This window comes from Balaenoptera musculus, chromosome 7, assembly GCF_009873245.2.
Source record: "Balaenoptera musculus isolate JJ_BM4_2016_0621 chromosome 7, mBalMus1.pri.v3, whole genome shotgun sequence".
Taxonomy (NCBI): domain Eukaryota; kingdom Metazoa; phylum Chordata; class Mammalia; order Artiodactyla; family Balaenopteridae; genus Balaenoptera; species Balaenoptera musculus.
In genome coordinates, this window is record NC_045791.1 from 3,414,209 (window position 1) to 3,435,317 (window position 21,109).

At 48.9% G+C, this 21,109-nt stretch overlaps 1 protein-coding gene across 8 annotated transcripts in view; it reads left to right on the forward strand.

Annotated features, from left to right (window-relative positions):
* Window positions 1-21,109, forward strand: part of ARHGEF4 (Rho guanine nucleotide exchange factor 4) — a 269,889-nt gene that overhangs the window by 240,337 nt on the left and 8,443 nt on the right. For 6 of the 8 annotated variants that reach the window (XR_005020621.1, XM_036858085.1, XM_036858084.1 and 3 more), the window contains 2 exons: window positions 10,533-10,672; window positions 20,521-20,700. Coding sequence is in view for 7 of the 8 variants with exons in the window: in XM_036858085.1 (XP_036713980.1) it covers window positions 10,533-10,672; window positions 20,521-20,700 (320 nt within the window). In the remaining variant the exon portion in view is untranslated. Of the gene's footprint in view, window positions 1-10,532; window positions 10,673-16,212; window positions 16,558-20,520; window positions 20,701-21,109 lie in introns of those variants that run through there. The other 2 variants (XM_036858090.1, XM_036858089.1) reach the window with 2 other exon arrangements.

Genomic DNA, 21,109 nt, shown 5'->3' on the forward strand with positions numbered 1-21,109 from the left:
TAAAAAGTAAAGTCTAGGGAATTCCCTGGAGGTCCAGTGGTTAGGACTCCGTGCTTCCACTGCAGGGGGCCCGGGTTCGATCCCTGGTCGGGGAACTAAGATTCCCCCATGCCTCTGGGCCAAAAAAAAAAAAAGTGAAAAAAATAAAAAGTAAAGTCTATCAAAACAACAACAACAGCAACAAACTTTTTTGTTTAACCTGAAAGCTGGACAGGATTTAGAGTGGAAGGCAGACGCCAACAGCTGAGCAGAGGCAGCAGAGCAGACAAGGGCACACGAGGAGAGAGCAGTCACGTGGGGAGGACAGCCTGGCGTGGGGGGCCCTGGGGACCCACTCCCTCTCCATCCTGGGCCAGCACTGCTGCTCCCAGACCAGGCTGTCAGCGCAGTGCGAGAAGCGGCTCTGTGTCTGGTCCAGCTGGGAGGCGGTGCAGGGCAGCAGGTGGGTTCGGAACGAATGAATGGACGCTGCCTGGGCTGCCTGCTCCCCCAGCAGCAAACACAGACTGTACCACCCTCGTCTGACTCACCATCAGCAGGAACCCTTCATACAGGAGAGAAGAGAATTTAAACAGACTCAGTCTGGTGAAAACAGCCCAGAGATCTGGGTGATCTGGGGAAGGGAACTTTAGCTCTCTGGGCCCCAGCTTCCTCACCTACAGAATGGGGCACACAGTTTAGCCTTCTTTGTTCGTGTCACTAGGATGTGGTGAGAAGCCCGTGAGGCTGAGGCCTGAGCACTTACTCTGGTCACTCAGCACGGGGCTGCCTAGGACAGCACTCACTGCACCAACTGTCCTTCCCAGGAAGGGCCGTCAGACCTCGCCCCTGCTGTCCCTTCCCCCTTCTCTATTCCTGGATCTCTGGGACTCTTCCGTGTCCTTGAACAACATCCCACTTGCGTCTGGGGCCTGATGCTGTCTCCGTTGCCTGGAACACTCTTCACCCTTCCGCAGCCCCTCCTCTCCCCCCCCAGGTCACCCCCAGCGCAGGGTGGCCAAGACGTCACACCCTTGGGCAGGGGCTCCTGTACTCACCGCTTCATCACTGTTTACCCCTATTCCTGCCGGACTCTCATCTCCACGGGAGCAGGGGGGTGTCTGTCTTATTCACACTGTGTCCTCAGAACCCCGTGTGTGTCCAGTGGCACAAACACAATGGGCACTGAACACTTTTCAGTGAATTCAGAAAGGAACAAACAAGTGCAGAGATGTGATAAATGGAAGCCCCTGGCCAGTGGGTGCTGGGGGAGCAGCCAAAGCTGCTGACACCTCTCCAGACACCCCAACGTTCTGGCATTCCTGGTTCAACTCTGACACTGTATGCCAGGCTCTTTAGAGTTCCCTAAAGGGGCCCTGCGGCCACCCCAAAGACCGTCTGCCCTGACTGTGCTGGAGCAGAATTTCCTGGGAGTTAGCAAATCACTTTGTTAAGGGCTCTTGACTGAGAACAGTGGGTCTCAGGCTTTGAGCTCTGCACCAGGTCACCTGAAGTCACACAGCCTGCTGGGCCCAGCCCGGAGTTTCTGATTCAGCAGGTCTGGGGAGGGGCAAGAAACTGCGTCTCTGCCAAGTTCCCAAGGGATACTGCTGGTCTAGGGACCCACTTTGAGAACCACTCTTCTCCAGGGCTCTAGGGCAGCACAGAGTAGACACCCCTGGGGCATTCTCTCCTCACTGGAAGGACCACTGCTTTTCCTTTTAAGTGGAGACAGAAGATTGTTTGGGTGCTGTTCATCAGAGGTAAAGGGGCCCTTGCCGATCTTTTGTCTAGAATCCAGAATTCTTAGCTGTGTTGCTGTCTAAAAGTTCTAAATTATTAGAATCTCATAATGGATCAGACAGCTGGCTTGTCTTCCTACGTAAAAATTAAATATCCAAAATCAAGACTGATTTTGTGTTGGCCAGGCCGTGTTGCGCTCATTCATTTATTCACCCGAAGATGCTTGCGGAGCACAGGACCACACCCTTTAATGCTTTCGCGTATGTTAACTGCACGTGAACCTTCCAAGGGCCTTGCTTGTAAGAAAGCAGTTTGAGCGCATCTCGGAGGACAGAGGACTGGCTCTGCCCCCTGGCCATTTGCAGACCAGCACTGGGCCTGGGTGTCCTGACTGCAGTCCTGCCACCTCCACCCACACTCCTGTGAACGGTCTCCTATTTCCTTCCTTTACGCAAACACCCGCTCTGTCCCAGACCCTGTGCTGGAAGCTAGATATTAGATGATGATAAAAATATTGGCAGACTCATGTTGAAACTTCCTTTCCTTTCCTCCCAGGCTGCAGGTTTGCTAGATAAGCAACCATTTTGTGAGCTGCTGAGACCTCAACTGGGACTGGCTAAGAGAGAGCCAAGAAAAGTAGTAACTCTTACAAGGAATCTGTTTTATTCCCTCAAAGAGATGATTGATTTTTAAATTCTCCTAGAAGAAGGTGTGGCAGAGAGACAGACTCTGTATCTCTTAAGACATATACTATATAGTATTTACAGATTAAATTATAGGATGTCTGGGATTTGCTTTAAAATAATGCAGCACTGAAAGAAATCAAAGATCTAAGTATGGAGAGATATTCCACAGATTGGAGGATGCAACAGAGTAAAGATGTCAGTTACCTCCAAATCAATACATGGGTTTGACCCAATTTGTACCAAAATCCCAGCAAGGTTTTTTTGTAACTATAGACAAGATTATTCTAATATTTATAGAGAAAGGCAAAGGAACAAGAATAGCTAAAATAGTTCTAAAAAAGAGGAATAAAGAGGAACCACTCCACCAAATTTCAAGAATTATTATACAACTATAGAAAACAAGATTGTGTGATATTGGAGAAGAACAAACAAGTAAATTAATGGATTAAAATAGAGAATCCAGAAATAGTGCCAAACAAGTATAACCAAACAATTTTTAAAACAGCTTTTTTGAGATATAAACCACATACCATACAACTCACCCATGTAAACTACAAAATGCAAACTTTTCTTGTACGTTATTAATTTTTAAAATTGTGATAAAATGTGTTTTAAAATTTGCCATTTTATATGTATAATTCAGTGGCATTATTTTCACAATGTATGCAACCATCACCACTATATACGGCCAAATTTTTTCATCACTCCAAATGGAAACTCTGTAACCATTAAGCAATAACTCCCTGTTCCCCTCTCCCTACAGCCCCTGGTAACCACTAATCTATTTTCTGTCCCTAAGAATTTGCCTATTCTAGGTACCTTATATAAATGGGATCATACAATATGTGTCCTTTAGTATCTGGCTCATTTCACTTAGCATAGTATTTTCAAGGTTCATCCATGTTGTAGTGTGTATCAGAACATCATTCCTTTTTATGACTGAATAATATTTCATTGTATGTAAATACCACATTTTGTTTTTCCATTTATCTGTTTGATGGACATTTGGGTTATTTCCACCTTTTGGCTATTATGAGTAATGCTGCCATGAACATTGGTGTACTAATATCTGTTTGGGTCCCTGATTTCAGTTCTTTTGGGTACATACCTAGAAGTGTAATTGCTAGATCATATGGTAATTTTATGTTTTGCTTTTTGAGGACCTGCCAAACTCTTTTCCACAGCAGCTGCCTTGTATATCTTTTTGAAGAAATGTCTACCCAAGACATTTGCCCATTTTTTAATGCGTTTGTTGTAGTTGCTGTTGTTCTTGAATTGTAGGAGTTCTTTATATATTTCTAGATATTAGTCCCTTATCGGATATATGATTTGCAAATATTTTCTCCCATTTGGTGGGCTACCTTTTCATTTTCTTGAAAGTATCCTATGATGCACAAAACTTTAAGATTTTGACGTAGTAGCTATTTTTTTTTCTTTTGTTGCCTGTGCTTTTGGTGTCATATACAAGAAATAATTTCCACATTCAATGTCATAAAACCTTTCCCCTGTTTTCTTCAAAGAGTCTTACGGTTTTAGCTCTTACGTTTAGGTCTTTGATCCACTCTGAGTTAGTTTTTGTATACGGCATTAGGTAAGGATCTAACTTCATTATTTTGCATGTGGATATCCAGTTTCCCAACACTATTTATTGAAAAGACTGTCTTTTCCCCCACTGACTATCTTGGCACCTTTGTCAAAAATCAACTGACCATTTATGTGAGGGTTTACTTCGGGGGTCTCTATTTTATTCTGTTAGACCAATAGAATATATGTCTATCCTTGTGCCAGTATCACACTGTTTTGATAACTGTGGCTTTGTAGTAAGTTTTGACGTCAGGTAATGTGAGCCCTCCAGCTTAGTTTATTCAAGATAATTTTGAATATTCAGGGTTCCTTGAGATTCCATATGAATTTTAGAATAAGTTTTTCTATTTCTGTAAAAATGCCATTGGGATTTTGATAGGGATTGCATTGAATCTGTAGATTGCTTTGAGTATTATTGTCATCTTAACAATATTAAATCTATTAACCCATGAACATGGGATGTCTTTCCATTTATTTAGGTTTTCTTTTTATATCTTTCAGCAATGTTGTAATTTTCAGTGTACAAATCTTTTGCCTCCTTGGTTAAAGTTATTCCTAAGTATTTTATTATTTTCAATGCTACTGTAATGGAATATAAAATATTTTTGTTTTCAAATTGTTCATTGCAAGTATATAGAAATAAAACTGATTTTTGTGTGTTGATTTATATCCCCCAACTTTGCTGGATTTATTTAAAAACTCTAACAATCTATTGTGGATCTTTAGAGTTTTCTACATATAAGATTGTGTCATCTACAAACAGAAATAATTTTACTTTTTCCTTTCCAAGTTGGATGACTTTTATTTCTTTTTCTTGCCTAATTGGCCAGAACTTCCAATACTGTGTTGAATAGAAGCAGTGAAAGCAGGCATCCTTGTCTTTTCCCTAATCTCAAGGAAAAAAATTTCAGTTTCTCACCATTAAGTATGATGTTAGCTGTGAGTTTTTCATATATGGCCTTTATCATATTGGGGACATTCCCTTCTATTCCTAGTTTGTGTGTTTTTATCATGAAATAGTGTCGAATTTTGTCAATGCTCTCTCTGCATCAATTGAGATGATCATGTAGGCTTTTTTCCCTTCATTCTATTACTGTTGTATATTACATTGAATGATTTTCATATGTTGAACCATTCTTGTATTCCAGAAATAAATCCTAATCAGTCAAGATATATAATCCTTTTAATATGCTGTTGAATTCAGTTTACTAGTAGTTTACTGGTTTACTAATCCTTTGTTTAGAATTTTTGCATGTATATTTATGAAAGATATTTGTCTTCAGTTTTCTTTTTTTATAGTGTTTTGTCTGGCTTTAATGAGTTAGGAAGTATTTCTTCCTCTTCAGTATTTTGGAAGTTATGAGAAAGATTAATATTAATTGTTATTTAAATATTTGGTAGAATTCACTAGTGAAGCCATCAAATCTTGGGCTTTTCTCTGTTGGGAAGTTTGTGATTCAATTTCCCTGGTAATTATAGGTCTATTCAGATTTTCTGTTTCTTCTTGAGTCAGTTTTAGTACATGTGTTTTTCTAAGAATTTACTCATATAATCTAGTTTATCTAATTTGTTGGTGTATAACAGTTCAGTTGATAGTATTTTCATATAATTCTTTTTATTTCTGTAAAATTGATAGTAATGTCCCCACTTGGCTAACTGATTTTGACAAAAGTACAGAAGCAATTCAGTAGAGGAAAGATAGGTTTTTTTTAGAAATAGTGCTGGAACAACTGGACATCCATAGGCAATAAAAATGAACCTTGACCTAAATCTCACATTTTATATAAAAAACCTCAAAATGAATCATAGGTTTAAGTGTAAAAGGTCAAACTATAAAGGTTTTAGAGGAAAAAACATAAATGAAAATCTTTTGGAACTAAGATTTGGTGAAGAGTTCTTAGATGTGACTCCAAAAGCATCACCCATAAAAGGAAAATTTGATAAATTGAACTTCATCAAAATTTAAAATTTTGCTCTGTGAAAATCCTTGTGAAGAGGATGAAAAGATAAGCAACAGACTGAGAGGCAATACATGCAAATCACATATCTGACAGAGGACTCATATCTAGAATATATACAGAACTTTCAAATCTCAACATTAAAACAATAAACAATAGAAATAGAAAATAGGCAAAAAACATGAAGAAATACCTCACCAGAGAAGATAAATGAATGGCAAATAGGCACATGAAAAGATATTCCACAGCACCTGCCTTTTGGGAAATGCAAATTAAGACCAAGATGCAATATAATTATACACCTATCAGAATGTCTAAAGTATAAAATAGCGACAATACCAGATGCTGGTAAGGGTGCTGAGAAACTGAATCTTTCATACATTGTGGTGCAAATGTAAAATGGCCATCCACTCTGGAAAATAGTTTGGCAGTTTCTTAAAAAACTAAACATTCAACTGTCATATGACTCAGCAGTTGCACTCCTGGGCAATCACATTTATCCCAGAGAAATGAAAACTTATGTCTACCCAAAAAACTGTACATAAAAGTTCCTAGTAGCTTTATTTGTAACAGCCTAAAATTGGAAACCACCCGGATGTCCTTCAATGGGTGAATGTTTAAAAAAATATGCACATTTATTGCATGGAGTACTAGTAAGCAATAACAAGGAATGAAGTAAAAATACAAGCAACCACTTGGATGGATCTCAAGGGCATTTGCCTGAGTGAAAAAAGTCAACCTCAAAAGCTTACATACTGATTGCCGTGGAGGTTACACAAATCTACACAGGTGATAAAATGACATAGAACCATTTACATGTCTTGTACCAAGGGCATTTTCCTGGAGTCATATGAAATGTAATCATTGGGGAAAACTAGGTGAAGGGGACACAGGACTCTGCAGTAGAGTCACAACACCCTATACTGTATAGTTATTTCAAAATAAAAAGATTTTTTAATGCCTTAGAAGAAAAGGTATGACGGACAACTTTCGATAGACTATAGTCTGTTTTAGATATGTGCTATGGTTACACTTTTTAAAAAAAGAGTCCTCATCTTGGGACTTCCTTGGTGACGCAGTGGTTAAAGAATCCGCCTGCCAATTCAGGGGACATGGGTTTGATCCCTGGTCCAGGAAGATCCCACATGCTGTGGAGCAACTAATCCTTTGTGCCACAACTACTGAGCCTGCGCTCTAGAGCCCGCGAGCCACAGCTACTGAAGCCCACACACCTAGAGCCCGTGCTCCACAACAAGAGAAGCCACCATACCGAGAAGCCTGCGCACTGCAACAAAGAGTAGCCCCCGCTCGCCACAATTAGAGAAAGTCCACACGCAGCAACAAAGACCCAATGTAGCCAAAAAAAATTTTTTTAATTTAAATAAATAAGAAAAGCTGTTTAATTTAAAAAGAAAAAAAAAGAGTCCTCATCTTATTTAGAAGCATATACTACAGTATTTACAGATGAAATTATGTCATGCCTTGGATCTAGTGGGGAGGGGATATAGATGATGAAACAAAACTGCCCACTTGTTGAGAATTGTTGAAGCTGGGTGATGGGTGTACAAGGTTCATTATACTGTTATCTCTCCCTTTGTACACATTTGAAAGTTTCCATAATAAAACAGTTTAAAAACATAAATGAAACAAAAATTATGAGGGTTCCTTGGGACTCCTGACTCTGTGTCAGGAGAAGGCTCTTAGCTCCTGCTCCCAAGCTGGGCTCAGACCACTTGGCTCCCAGGCCCAGACACAGGGTTTCCCAGGTCAGTTCAGGGGACCCCCATCATTAACATAACAGAAGACACCTTTGTCACTCTCATCCCAGGAAATTCCAAGGGTTGTAGGAGCTCTGTGCCAGGGACGGGTTGAACATCAAACATATATTTCTTATTATAAATCACAGTATTACAGATTCCAACCACACACGATAACACAAAAATCATTTCCAAGTGCATTAAAAACTTAAATGTCAAAAAAAATCTGTAAGACACAAAAGGAGAATATCTTTATAACCTTAAGGTAGAAAAGAATTTCCTAAAAACAAAAAATATAAACCATACATGAGGGCTGCCCTAGTGGCGCAGTGGTTAAGAACCTGCCTGCCAATGCAAGGGACACAGGTTCAAGCCCTGGCCTGGGAAGATCCCACATGCCACGGAGCAACTAAGCCCGTGTGCCACAACTACTGAGCCTGAGCTGTAGAGCCCCCAAGCCACAACTATTGAGCCCACGTGCCACAACTACTGAAGCCTGCGTGCCTAAAGCCCGTGCTCCGCAACAAGAGAAGCCACCGCAATGAGAAGCCCACGCACCGCAACGAAGAGTAGCCCCTGCTCGCTGCAACTAGAGAAAGCCCACACACAACAACGAAGACCCAACACAGCCAAAAATGAATAAATAAATAAATTTATTTTAAAAATTAAAAATAAAAAATAAACCATATGTGATAAAATTGATAAATTTGTCTATTAAAATTAAGAACTTCTTGGGAATTCCCTGGCAGTCCAGTGGTTAGGACTCCGTGCTTTCACTGCCGAGGACCTGGGTTCGATCTGTGGTTGGGGAACTAAGATCCCACAAGGCACATGGCATGGCCAAAATATAAGTAAATAAAATAAAATAAAATTGAGAACTTCTGTTCACCAAGAGCACCTTAAAGAGACAAGACACATGGGCTTCCCTGGTGACACAGTGGTTAAGAATCTGCCTGCTAATGCAGGGGAAATGGGTTCGAGCCCTGGTCCAGGAAGATCCCACATGCCACAGAGCAACTAAGCCCATGCGCCACAACTACTGAGCCTGCGCTCTAGAGCCCGTGAGCCACCACTACTGAGCCCACATGCCACAACTACTGAGCCCACGCACCTAGAGTCCGTGCTCTGCAACAAGAGAAGTCACTGCAATGAGAAGACCACGCACTGCAATGAAGAGTAGCCCCCGCTCGCTGCAACTAGAGAAAGCCCGTGCACAGCAATGAAGACCCAACAACGCAGCCAAAAATAAAATAAAATTTTTTAAAAAATTTAAAAAAAGAGACGACACGCCACAAACAGGGAGATGATACTTGTGGCACAGATGGGTATCCAGAATAGAGGGGGAAAGTGTATGTATATAAACTATACATACATAGAAATATATTTTTACATTAATGATTATATTAAAGATAAACAACTCAATAGACAGACACTTCACATTAAAGGAAATATAGATAATCCATAAACATAGAAGATAAGATGTTCAACACATTAGTAAGCAGGAATTTTAAATTAAAACTACACTAAGATCCCATTTCATACCTATCGGCCTGTCAAAAATGAAACTGTCTGACAATGCCCATCCCAAGAGTTGGGAGGATGTAGAGTTGGAAACATTCATACACACTGTCTGAAGTCTAAGTTGGTAAGATAGCTTAGGGGACAGTTTGGCATATCCGGGACCCAGGGATGCCATACCTAGGTGTCTATACCCAGGAGCGTGAATTCACTCCACGGGTAATGGTTTCATCCAAGAGGGCGAAAATCTTAGGTATTACAATGGTTTGTGATCCTCCAAAGAGCAATAGGACTTTAAAATATACAGTATATTCGTGGTATTAAAATTTCATTGGGGTCAATAGGAAAACAATGTATAAAAGGCTCTTTGGGCGGGGGCAATAACGAAAAAGAGGTTGGGAAACACTGGGAGAAAGTCTGCGACCTATGCTCAGGCGGCTCGTGGATGTGTCTGCAGCACCATCATTTGTACCAGCAACAGCTTGGGAAACACCCGATGCTCTGCAGCAGTGCAGTGCGCCTGCAAAACTGCAGATACTCACAAAATGCAAGACTGTGCATCAGGGAGACTGAATCATCACAACTACATGAGCTGTTGAGTAAAAAAGCCAATCAGAGAAGAAAAGTTACTGGATGGTTCCATTTACATGAGGTCAAACCGTGCAAAACTCAACAGAAATAAATGCTAAAACAAAGATAGCCTGGGTATAATTTATAAAAAGCTTGAAATATTGGATATCTCTAAAGGAGAGAGAGGGGAATGGGATTGGAGTAGGATATACAGGAGGTTGAATTCTAAGATTCTGGTATTTTCTAAAACAGGATGATAAGTACCACAGGTGTTCATTTTATTAATTTTCAAACAATATTTGCATGTATATACTGTATATTTCTTTGGAGAGATTATATATATGTTTAATAAGAAGTTGTTAGCATTTTTAAGGGCCTTATGCCATGTATGAGGTACGGTAAAGTACACTATGTATACCTGACACATTGGTAAGTGGTTTTGAATTGAATTCAGCGGGAGGGGACTCGAGTGTCATGCCACAGCGCATAGTTGTGTGTCCTTGTTTACGGAGCTGGTGGGGACTGAATGGTAGGTGATTTACAGTGACGTGTGAAAGTCGACCAGTGCACTTTTTCAACCAGACTGTGTCTCTGCAGCAAGAATGGCGTGAGCACCTGGCCCCCAGACCCTCTCCCTCCTCTTACAGAAGGAGCGTTTATCCCGGAAAGGCTCGCCTCCTTCTCCGCGTGTCCCCTCCCTCGCTCCTCCTCAGCAGCTGCTCTCTCTGTCCTTCCAGCCCTCCCTGATGGAGCTCTGGACACGGCGCTCCATGCGGACGAGGCGGGCAGTGAGGAGGACCCGTACGATGACGTGCACAGCTCCAGCCACCACTACAGCCACCCTGGAGGGGGCGGCGAGCAGCTGGCCATCAACGAGGTAGGGTCAGGGCTGCATGGCTGAAGGGATGGGGCTGGGACGCACGGCCTGGCCATCGGGGCGACTTCAGCACACTCATGCAGGCCTTGGATGTCCACAGTCTGTGCTCCAAGCAGATGGCAGTGGCACCAGCGTGCACTCCACACAGTTTCAGCCTGTGGCTCTCACTTTAGAATGTGGTGTCCACCAGCAGAGCTTGTCAAATCCAGGACCCTCCCCTCGGCCCTCAAGGGGCCTAGAAGGAACCCAGAATAGCAGGTGTGGTACCCAGGACCTGTGATGTAACTCCTGTAACGCCGTCCTGGATGGAAGAAGCTCTGCTTGGCAGGAGGGAGGCCAGGGCTTAGCCCCTGGCCTCTCAACCAGTTGCCTGGGCAGGACCTGGGCAAGGCACGTGATTTCTTCCCTATTGACTCCAAGAGCTCAGAGAGTATTGCTGTTGCTATGACAACTGTGTAGTATATGTTACCACTTTTCACTGTTCCTACCTAAGCAGAAGAAATTAGTACGAAACTTCATCTAGGCAAAACTGGTCCCCATGCCAAGTCCTCCTTTTGTATTCTCCAAGGAAGGAGAAATTTCGAGACCTGGACGCTCCTCTGTTTTTCTCACTCATACGTCTATTTTCTCCCCTTCTTCTTTTTCACTTAATTTGGAGAAGGCTGTTGAACATAATGTGGTAGGTAACTGGCACAAGCACATGTCCATAACAGCACCACATTCTTCTCTTGGCCATGATATAAATGTATTTCTCCTTCATTAAAATGAGAATCGGACCACCCACGATCTTGCAGAAGATTTTCCCCTCACAAGGAGATCAATGTACAAACAGCTTCTAATTTCTGGAGCCCTTCGGGAGTGTGGTGTCCTCATTACCTACCTGACAGTCACTAGTGCACCAGCGCTTCCCACAGGCCCGGCTCTGAATGATGATTTAAAATAGCCATTAATAGTGATTTCATCAAAATCCATGATGCAGAAGGAATAAACATCCAAATAAGATGGTTTTTCCAATATATGAAGCCTTTCTTTAAGTGCTTCTCATAAACTATTTTGAATGGAAGGGGCTCCAGAATGATGTCATCTTAGCAGAATTCACAGAGAATGGTTTGCTTTTTCTTGAAGATTCAGCCGCCCTCAGTCTTGGGGCCCAGCCATGGTGGGAGGCCATGTGGGGCAGGGGGAGATCCTCCCTGCCAGCGACCAGGCGTGGAGATCTGAGCAGGTAGCCTCTGAGTGCTGAACTGTAAAATAAGATGACCGTACGGTTACAGGAGGACGGACAAACGTAAGTAACGTGGCACGCAGTGGGTTCTCAACCTCCGGTGACGAGGATGGTAATGAGGAGGGAATAGTAACATAAAGCTTTCCGGGACTCTGGAGGGGTGTGGGGTTATCTGATTGGCCATCAGTGCTGCGTCGTTAGAGCTCTCGTGTCTGCTTTTTATAGCTCTTCATCTCCTACCTGGTGGTGGAATCTGGTCCATCACATCGTGCTGCCGGTGGGGAGGTGCCTTTTTGGCCCTTGACAAATTGTCCATTCTAAGATGCTTTGGATGAGGAAAGCCAAGAGCCAGGAGTGCTCTAGAAGAACAAATAGGCTCTGGCCAAGGGCAATGAAGGCAATTTAGACCATGAATTGTATAGGACCTATTTTAGCTGCTTAGAGAACTTGTTTCCTGTTTGGTTCAAAGGTCCTGCCTGGTATTTGAGGTTACTGAGTGGACAGGGTGCTGGTGGTGTACCTGTGTTTAGAGCCCTCAGTGCTCCCAGGGTGCTGGTCTTCCCCTCAGCCCTGCCCATTCCTGCACGGAGCTGAGGGCCTTCAAATGTCCAGCTCCCCTCCAAACACCTGTGTGTAGATCTGCTCTGATGACCCTGCTCCAGGAGGGCAAAGGGGGGCTGAGGGCAGCTCCTGGATCATCCTGCGGAGAGAAGATGACACCCAGACTAGAGGGCAGACAGACATAAAGCTTGTCCTCCAACCTGGGGCTTAAAGCGTAAAAGAAGCTTTTGCCGATAACTAGGCCAGCACAGCAGGTGGGAAGCAGGACTGGCCCGGCCCACCAGGCCATGGGGTCACCAAGGACAGAAGACAGTCTGGCCATCCACCTACTCCCAGCACTTCTCGGTGGAGCATTTAGAGAACACCGCAGGATGCGAGGCTGGCTTGTGACCACCCCTTCCTGGAGGCAGTCTGACCCTCTCTCCAGGAGTTTCTGCCTTCCCCGGTGCCTGTGACCCTGGGTATCTGTCCCCACACCTGACCTGGCTCTTGCACCCCCTCCCCGGCCCCAGGGAGGAGCCCAGTAGTGTTCAGGGCTCCAGACCCCTCACGCGCGCCGTGAGCTGGGTGACAAACGGACGTAGGTCTCCGAGAGACGGGGCAGGAGCAGCTCGAAGCCCCAGCGCCAGGCCTGCAGGTGTCCATGGCCGGCAGCCCAGAGCAGCCTTCCTCTTCCCTCACGCTCCCGAAGCCCTGTCCCAGACACCTAGGTCACCCCCGCTCCATGGCAGTCCTGCCCCTCACAGACCTGCACACCCACCCAGCTGGCCTGGCGGGCCAGGCCCTGCTGCCTCTTCTACTTACCTTCTCCTCCCTGGCTTGGATCCTTTCAGCCTGAATCTTTCAAGGGCCTGGGCCTTTGTTTTCAAGCTTTTTTGGCTTTGTTTTTGGTCATGAAATACACACAGAAATACTGTTGCTACTATCTTCCCTGCCGTACACCCAGATCACCGGGATCCGAAGGCTGGGTGCCCCGGGGTGGGGCAGAAGCCACCTCTCAGTCCTCCATCCCGGCCCAGGTTCAAGGTTCTTCTGCCACTTAAAGTCTCCCAGGCTGCTCAGCTGCACAGGGGACACAAGCGTCATCGCAGAACTGGGCCGTGGCTGGAGTCCTGGAGCTCGCCCCCGAGGCCAGGCGGCAGCAGGAAGGTCCTGTAGACCCACAGCGCTCAGTGCTGTGCCGACCAGTGGCTTCCTGGAACCACCCTGCCTGGTGGCCTGAGGTCACGCAGCCCACCGTGCCCTCCTTCCTGGGTGTCCGATGGCTCTGCAACCACAGGGGCACAATGACTCAAGTCAGGGGTCCGAGCCACACCCCACTGGAGGCGTCACACAGTCTTACCGGTGCTGGGATTTGGGGCGGTAGGGAGCCCCCACAATCCCCGTGAGAGCTTGAGGGAGAAAATCTTGAGCCAGTTTTTTGAAGAACTGGGCAGGAAAAGAAGACTCTTTCCCCCAACTAGACAGATAGGCCCAGGTTGAACCTGCAGATCTGAGGGGGGCAGACAGCCCCTCTGGACACATCCCAACCCTCCTCTGCCACACACACAGGTGCCCACCTGCGCACATACATCCCAGCATCCACTTGCACTCTTCGGCAGGATGGTGGCGTCCACAGGTACCCTCGTCTCTACTCACTCGCATGCATGTAGAGCTGGCACACACACACGGAACCTGAACATACAGCCACCCACAAGGGAACACCCAGCCTCTGCACGTAATCCCTCCATGGGCTTCTCCTGCCCCAGGAGCCGCAGAGCTGAGCATGGAGCCCGGAAACCTCTGCCCACTTCTGAGCTGCTTTTCAGTCTCCTCGGCCCCCCTCAGCTGGAGCCTCCTGACCCTTCAGAGGGGCACGGTGACTGTGATAGAGCTCCTCACTGTGGATGGGATGACAGGCTTGCACATGAGCTCTGAGCCCTGCAAGGTTAAGGTTGCAAGCTCTGTCTGGGAGGCAGTAGAAACCCCCAGGTACCTGACATAGGGTGTTTTTCAAAAGCTGCTGAACCACGTGCAGAAGAATGAAATTGGACCCTCAAAAATCAACTCAAAATGGGATTAAAGACTCAAATGTAAGACCTGAAACCATTAACCTACTGGAAGAAAACAGGGGAAAAGCTTCTTGGCATTGTTCTGGGCCATGATTTTTGTATATGACACATTTGAAAAGCACAGGCAGCAAAAGCAAAAATAGACAAGTGGGATTGCATCAAACTAAAAAGCTTTGCACAGTAAAGGAAACCATCAACAGAGTGAAAAGGCAGTCTATGGGGTGGGAAAATATATTTGCAAACCATATATCTGATAAAGGGTTAATATCCAAAATCTCTAAGGCACTCACAACTCAATAGAAAATAAAAAAAAAGAACCCTAAAAACAAACCAGAAATAATAATAATAATAATAACACAATTAAAAAATGGGCAAAGAGACCTGAATAGACATCTCTTAAAAGAAAATGCCCAACGTTACTCGACATTCAAATATCGGGGAAAGGCAAACCAAAACCATGAGACATTACCTCACACCTTACAATGGCTATTATTAAAAAGACAAAAGATAAGTGTTAGTGAGGATGTGGGAAAAGGAAACCCTTACACACCGTTGCTGGGAATGTAAACTGGTTCAACCACTTTGGACAACAGTGTGGAGGTTCCTCAGAAAATTTAAAATAGAACTATTATATGCTGCAGCAATCCCATTTCTGGGTGTATATCCAAAGGAAATGAAATCAGGATCTTGAAGGGATATTTGCACTCCCATGTTCACTGCAGCATTATTCACAGTAGTCAAGATATGGAAGCACCTAAGTGTCCGTCAACGGATGAATGGATGAAGGAAAATGTGGTATATATATTATTCAGCCTTAAAAAAGAAGGAAATCCTGCCCTTTGCAACAAGGTGGATGAGCCTAGAGGACATTATGCTAAGTGACACAGAAAGACAAATACTGCATGATTGCACTTATATGTGTAATCTAAAAGTCAAACTCATAGAATCTGAGAGTAGAGTGGCTGCCAGGGGCTGGGGGAGAGAGAAGTGGGAAGATGTTGGTCAAAGGGTACAAAGTTTTAATTATGCAAGATGAATAAGTTCTGGGGATCTCATGTACAGGATGGTGAGTATGGTTAACAATACTGTATTGTACTTGAAATTTGCTGAGTGGTTAGTTCTTAAAGTGTTCTCACCACACAGACAAAATGGTAACTGTGAGGAGATGGAAATGGTAATCCAGCCACCACAGTGGCTTGATTGTGGTGGTCATTTTACAGTCTATAGCAAATATCAAGTCGTACGCCTTAAATATATACAATTTTTGTCAATCATACCTAGGTGAAACTGGGGAGGGAGGGTTAGCGGCTAAAGAAGCCAGCTGCTTTCCCATAGGAACAAAATGCCGCTCTGATGGGCAAGGTCAGTAGATGTCCTGAGTCAGGGCCTTTCTGGAGCATCTCAGCACGGATCTGCCCGTCTGTCCAGAGTTCAAGTTCCTGGGCGAGTTTGTGACAGAGCAAATCGACCTTTCAGAGCCGCATTTACTCATCTGTGCTGTCGGGGCCAAGGGCAGCCCTTGGTGTTAGGACTCAGAACCCCTGGCCCCCGGCACCCCAAGCGCTACTGTGGTCATCTATGCGCCCGGCCGGCGCGGAGCCAGGACCGCGGAGACACCTCGGGAGGAGGCGCCCCGGGCCGAACGCGGCGCAGGCGGGAGCCGCCCGGCCCGGCCCCGCCCCCAGCCCCGCCCCCGCCGGCGGCCGGGTCGCTGGGCCGGGTCTTGGGGGACGCGGCGCGCGCGGCGAGGGAGAAGCCCCGGCCCGGGGAGCGCGGCGGCTCCGCCCCGGCTCTGGGCACTCCGGCAGCCCCGCGGCTGCCCTGTCGCCGCGGGATCCCCGGGCGCGCGGAGCCGGGAGGCTGGGCGCCATGGCGAGGGCCCCGCAGTCCCGGCGCCGCCCAGCGCCGCCCGGGAGCGTCTTGCGCGCCCTCCTGCGCTGCAACCTGCCCCCCGGCGCCCAGCGCGTGGTGGTCTTCGCCGTGCTGGCGCTGCTCGTGCTCATCAATGTCGTGCTGATATTCCTGCTGGCCTTCCGCTGACCGCCGGGGTGAGTGGCGCCGGCGTGGGCCCCTTCCACCGCTGCGCGTCGTTCCTGCCTCCCGGCTCCGGCTGTGGCCCCCCCAGCCCCCAGCTGCCCGAGGCGGGGCCCCGAGAGCCCCGTACCGCCCCACGAGGGGAGGCCTACCCCTCAAACCCGTGGGCTGGGGCCCGTCTGTGTGCTCGTCCCCCGGGGCACGGCCGGGTGGGTGACTCAGGGGCGCGGTGACCCATGTGCCATGGGGTCCTTAACGTCTGTCGTGTGTGTGTGTGTGTGTGTGTGTGTCACTGAGGGTGCAGATGCAGCTGTGGCCGCGGCTGTCTGGTTGTCAGGAAACCTTGCACATGTGACCACCGTGTGAGCGGATCTGGACATGCCTTCCTGTGCGGGTTGAGAGATGTCCGAGGATGAGTGGGCCCCTCTGCTTATGTTGCCTGCAGTTGCTTTTCCCACTTTAGGTGTTAGATAAGTGGTCTCAGTCAGCGTGCCCCCACTGCAGGCACAGCCGCCCCCCACCCTGCCCCTTGCAGGTGGGCACCCCTGGGCTGCGTGCGCGGGGGCCTGTGGGATCTGCGTCGTGTTCCCAGACTGTCGGCGTGGACTCCTCCACCAGCGTGCATGTGTGAGACAGCTGGGAGGTGGGGCAGGGTGGGGAGGGTGACGGGTGTTCATCAGGGGGCGCTTTGCGGCAGAGCCTGGCTTTCCCAGCCCTGTCAAACTCTCAGAGGCACAAAAGGGGATCCAGCACCCTGTCCCTGTCTTGTCTTCGTCCTGAAATTGCCCCCCGCCGTCCGGGACAGTCCCCCACCTGCCTCCACATAAACATGCCGTACCTCAGAGCCAGCATATGCTCCCCACTGCCAGGCCAGGAGGGAGCCCGGACCCCTCGCCCCTGGGCCTGCCCAGCCTGGGTTTTGGCTTCAGTGCAGCTGCACCTCAGACAGAGTGCCAGGAAGGGCCTCTGTCCAGAAGCCCACCCAGCACCGGCCCTGGCAGCCTCCGGGCTGTCCTGAAAGTAGAGTGCGTCTCTGACCTCTTGGAGCTACATCTTGTCTTAGTGACATCACATAAATGGTTAGTGTCGTAGCTGTAACTCGTCTGAGCACCTCCTGTTTGTGGATCTACACGGGAGCTTGGTGACCCAGGCAGAGCCCACTGTTACTCTGGGTTCTGATGGGGACCGAGGTACAGGGGTATCAGGGGAGTTGCTCATGGCTGTGTGTCTATCAAGTCCCCTGTGCCCAGCAAGTCGCTGGGACAAGGAAGTGGCAAAGGTCACCCTACCCTACCCCCTGCCATCAAGGGCTTCTAGGTGACTGGTCAGGATGGGTATGGGGGCTTGTCCATAAAGGTGTAAGGAGTCCTGGTCTCTCTGGGAGGCTCTGCCTCTTTGCCCCACACCTGGAGCCCTTCCCAAAGCTGAGCAGGAAACCACCTGCAGAGGACCCGCACCTCTCCGCAAGGGCCGGCGGAATAAAGCGGGGGCAGGCAGGAGGCACTGGGCCATGCAAGCGGGGATTTTGCTCAGGGCTCATTTGAGGGAAGGTGGGGACGGGGGAGATGCCTGACCTGATTAATATCAGGCGGGACTAACCTGGGAAGGGAACTGGTCAGAAGCTGGGCTGTGTGGGGTGTGTCTGCAGTGCTTCCTCCCTGCCTGGGCTCTAGCAGTGGGGACTCCCTCCATGCTGTCCTGGGGACTAGCGCGTGCAGCTCGTGGGACCTGAGGATGGACGGCATCCACCTGCGATCTAGCAGATTGTTCTCAAGAGATCAGAGTGTAGCATCCCATTAGCCAGCCTGTGAATGTGCACTGGCAGGTGCGTGCCGGGGGACGTGCAGGAACAGGGAGTCTCAGAACACCCACTTCCCCAGGATCAAAACTACGAAGCTTAATAAACCAGTTTCGTTCCCTGCCAGATTCAAACCTCAGGTTACGAAAGCAGCTCCAGGGGTGAACCCTCCCCAGTCTCCGTAACTCATCACTCAGAACGTGCAGACCTTCCCAAATAGTCTCCATCCTGATGGGCAAACTCACCCTTGGTCAGTGTCCCTGTACGGGAATGTTCACCTGCAGCCACGTCCTCACTGGCTCAACTACACCACCTTTGAGCCACTCTGCTTCCTCTTGGTCTAGGGCCAGATCCTCTGAGGGCTGGATGGCAGCCTGCTTGTGCCCGCGTGCCGGCTGTGGGCCGCCCAGCCTGATGCCTGCTCCCGGGCTGCAGCTGGCCAGCTCTTCTCACGTGGCCTCGCTGAATCCTCTGGTCTCATCCTGGCCGCACTGCAGCCAGGAGGTTTCTCCCTGCAGAAGAGGACAAGCCTGTAGTAGGTCTTCTTAGCTGGGATGAGTACAGTGGTTTCTTGAGGAGGCCTGCAGCCCCCAGGATGAGCCCAGTGGTCTCTGCCCAGGGTCCCTGGGTGGGCCACGGGAATCTGCAGCCCTCGAACAGCTGCTGCTGTGAGGATGGGTGTACACATAAGCTGTGGATTATTCTGAAGAGTGGTTTCACTGGGGTTTGGAGTGGGTTTAAACCCGAGAAAACATGAAGAACCTCATGGTGGTTTGTGAACGTGCTTTCTCAGGCCCTACCCTGGAGGAAGGGCCCAGCCTGAGTGGGCTCCAGTACCCAAGCACCACCCCCCCGCTTCTCACCCTGTCCCTTTGGGGTGCCGTGGAGACAAGTGAGTGGAACTCAGGTGGAGACCCGGCCAGTCCTGCTGCACTCCACTCTCGTTCCCATTTCGGTGGGAGGCTTACCATGCACACCGCCCTGGGAACACCCAGAGAAGGCCCCCCACTGGGCAGCAGCTCAGAGGAGGAAACAGCACAGAGGCCCTGCCTGGTGATGCCCCAAGGCCTTGACTGCTTAGCCAAAAAGCCAGCCCAGGTCTGTGACAATCAGAGCCAACACTTGGTCCCAGGAGAGAGGGGCACAAACCTCGCCTCCTGGGCAGCCCCCAGCCCACTGCTCCTCCTGCCCGAAGCTCGCGGAGCCACTCGTCATTCACAGAGTAGACACTGAGCCCACGTTCATGAGCAGGAGTCGGCCCAGGGCAAACGGAACTCTGAGCACAAGGGCTGCCTGGGAGGGGAGCATCCCTCCTGATGCGATTTCTGATCACGTGGGAGGGAGGAACCACGCCAGTCATTTCCGGAGAGAGAAGTTAATATAGAGAATTGTTATCCAGGTATAAAGTGGGTGACTCAGTCGCTAAGTGCTCAAGAACAGCCCTGAGGTTTCTGTTACAGAGGTGGCAACTGAGAGATGTTCCTTCCTCTCTAGAGCTGGGGAATAAAGGAAATAGACTGGAATAATTAAAACTGAGAATTCTGTGAGCTGGAGACCTAGAACTCTGAGGAGAGGTGCTGCTCCGCTGGTGCCGAGGGGGCCACGAGACTGGCTCTGCAAGCGTTCAAAAAACACTGCAGACCGGATCCAGCTACTGCAGTGGCTGGGCACCAGCAGACCTGGGGAAGCGGTGTTTGCTGCTAATCAGGTGGTCTGCTGCAGGTCCACAGGAAGCCACTAGGAAGGAGCAAGCCCCCTCCCTCTCCAGTTCTCAGGTCCCCTCGATGCCGCAGGGGACAGCCGGCACAGCAGAGATGCAGCCGGCAGTGCCGCAGGCCAGCCTCACGGAGCACAGCAGAGACACGGGGGAAGCTGAGAGGCAGTAGTGGCCCAGTGGGGACGGGGACAGGAGGAAGGTGTGCCCTGTGCGGGGGAGGGAGCAGCACACTCGCCCTCAGATGCTGTGGCTCCCCCGGATTCTAGCAATCAAGGATCAAGTTCACCGCCAGTCTAGACATGCCCTGGGCACAGCCCTGCCCCCCGAAGAGCGGCTGGCTCAGAGGGAGCCTCCGTCCGCCCCTCTGTACCACGAGTCAGGATCCCCCCCTCCCAGGGGTGGGGGGCAGAGGGCAGGGGCACCCTCTCCCCCGTGACCTGCCCTGCCTGGTTCTCTCCACAGCTCATCAGCGATGGCAGTGTGGTCTGTGCTGAGGCACTCTGGGACCATGTCACCATGGATGACCAGGAACTGGGCTTCAACGCCGGGGACGTCATCGAAGTAATGGATGCCACCAACAGAGAGTGGTGGTGGGGCCGGGTCGCTGACGGCGAGGGCTGGTTTCCAGCAAGCTTTGTGCGGGTACGGCACTGGCCCGAGCTTCTCCTAGCCCCGTAAAGAGGCAGCTGGCTCTGCTCAGCAGTGCAAGCCTGAAACTGCTCTGGGGTCTGAGGTGCTGCGTGTGGGCCTCCCACTCATAGCTGCGCTGGGACTGCAGGCTGGGGGCTGGGTGGGCGGGTGGGTGTCAGGAAGCCCAGCCTGGGAATCGAGACTCAGCCAACTCCAACCCTGCCCCCGCCCCTCCCTCCAGGAGTCCTCAGCGGCCAGAGAAGAACGGGTCAGAAGTGTGGTCCCCTCCGGGCGCGGGGAGGGGGTCTGCGTGTTAGAGTACAGCCGCCACAGCCGGCTGGGCTTCCCAGGCATCTCCAAAGCGCTGTGCAGACCATCTGCGCGGGGCATCTCAGTTCTAACTTTAACAACAGTCCTGGGA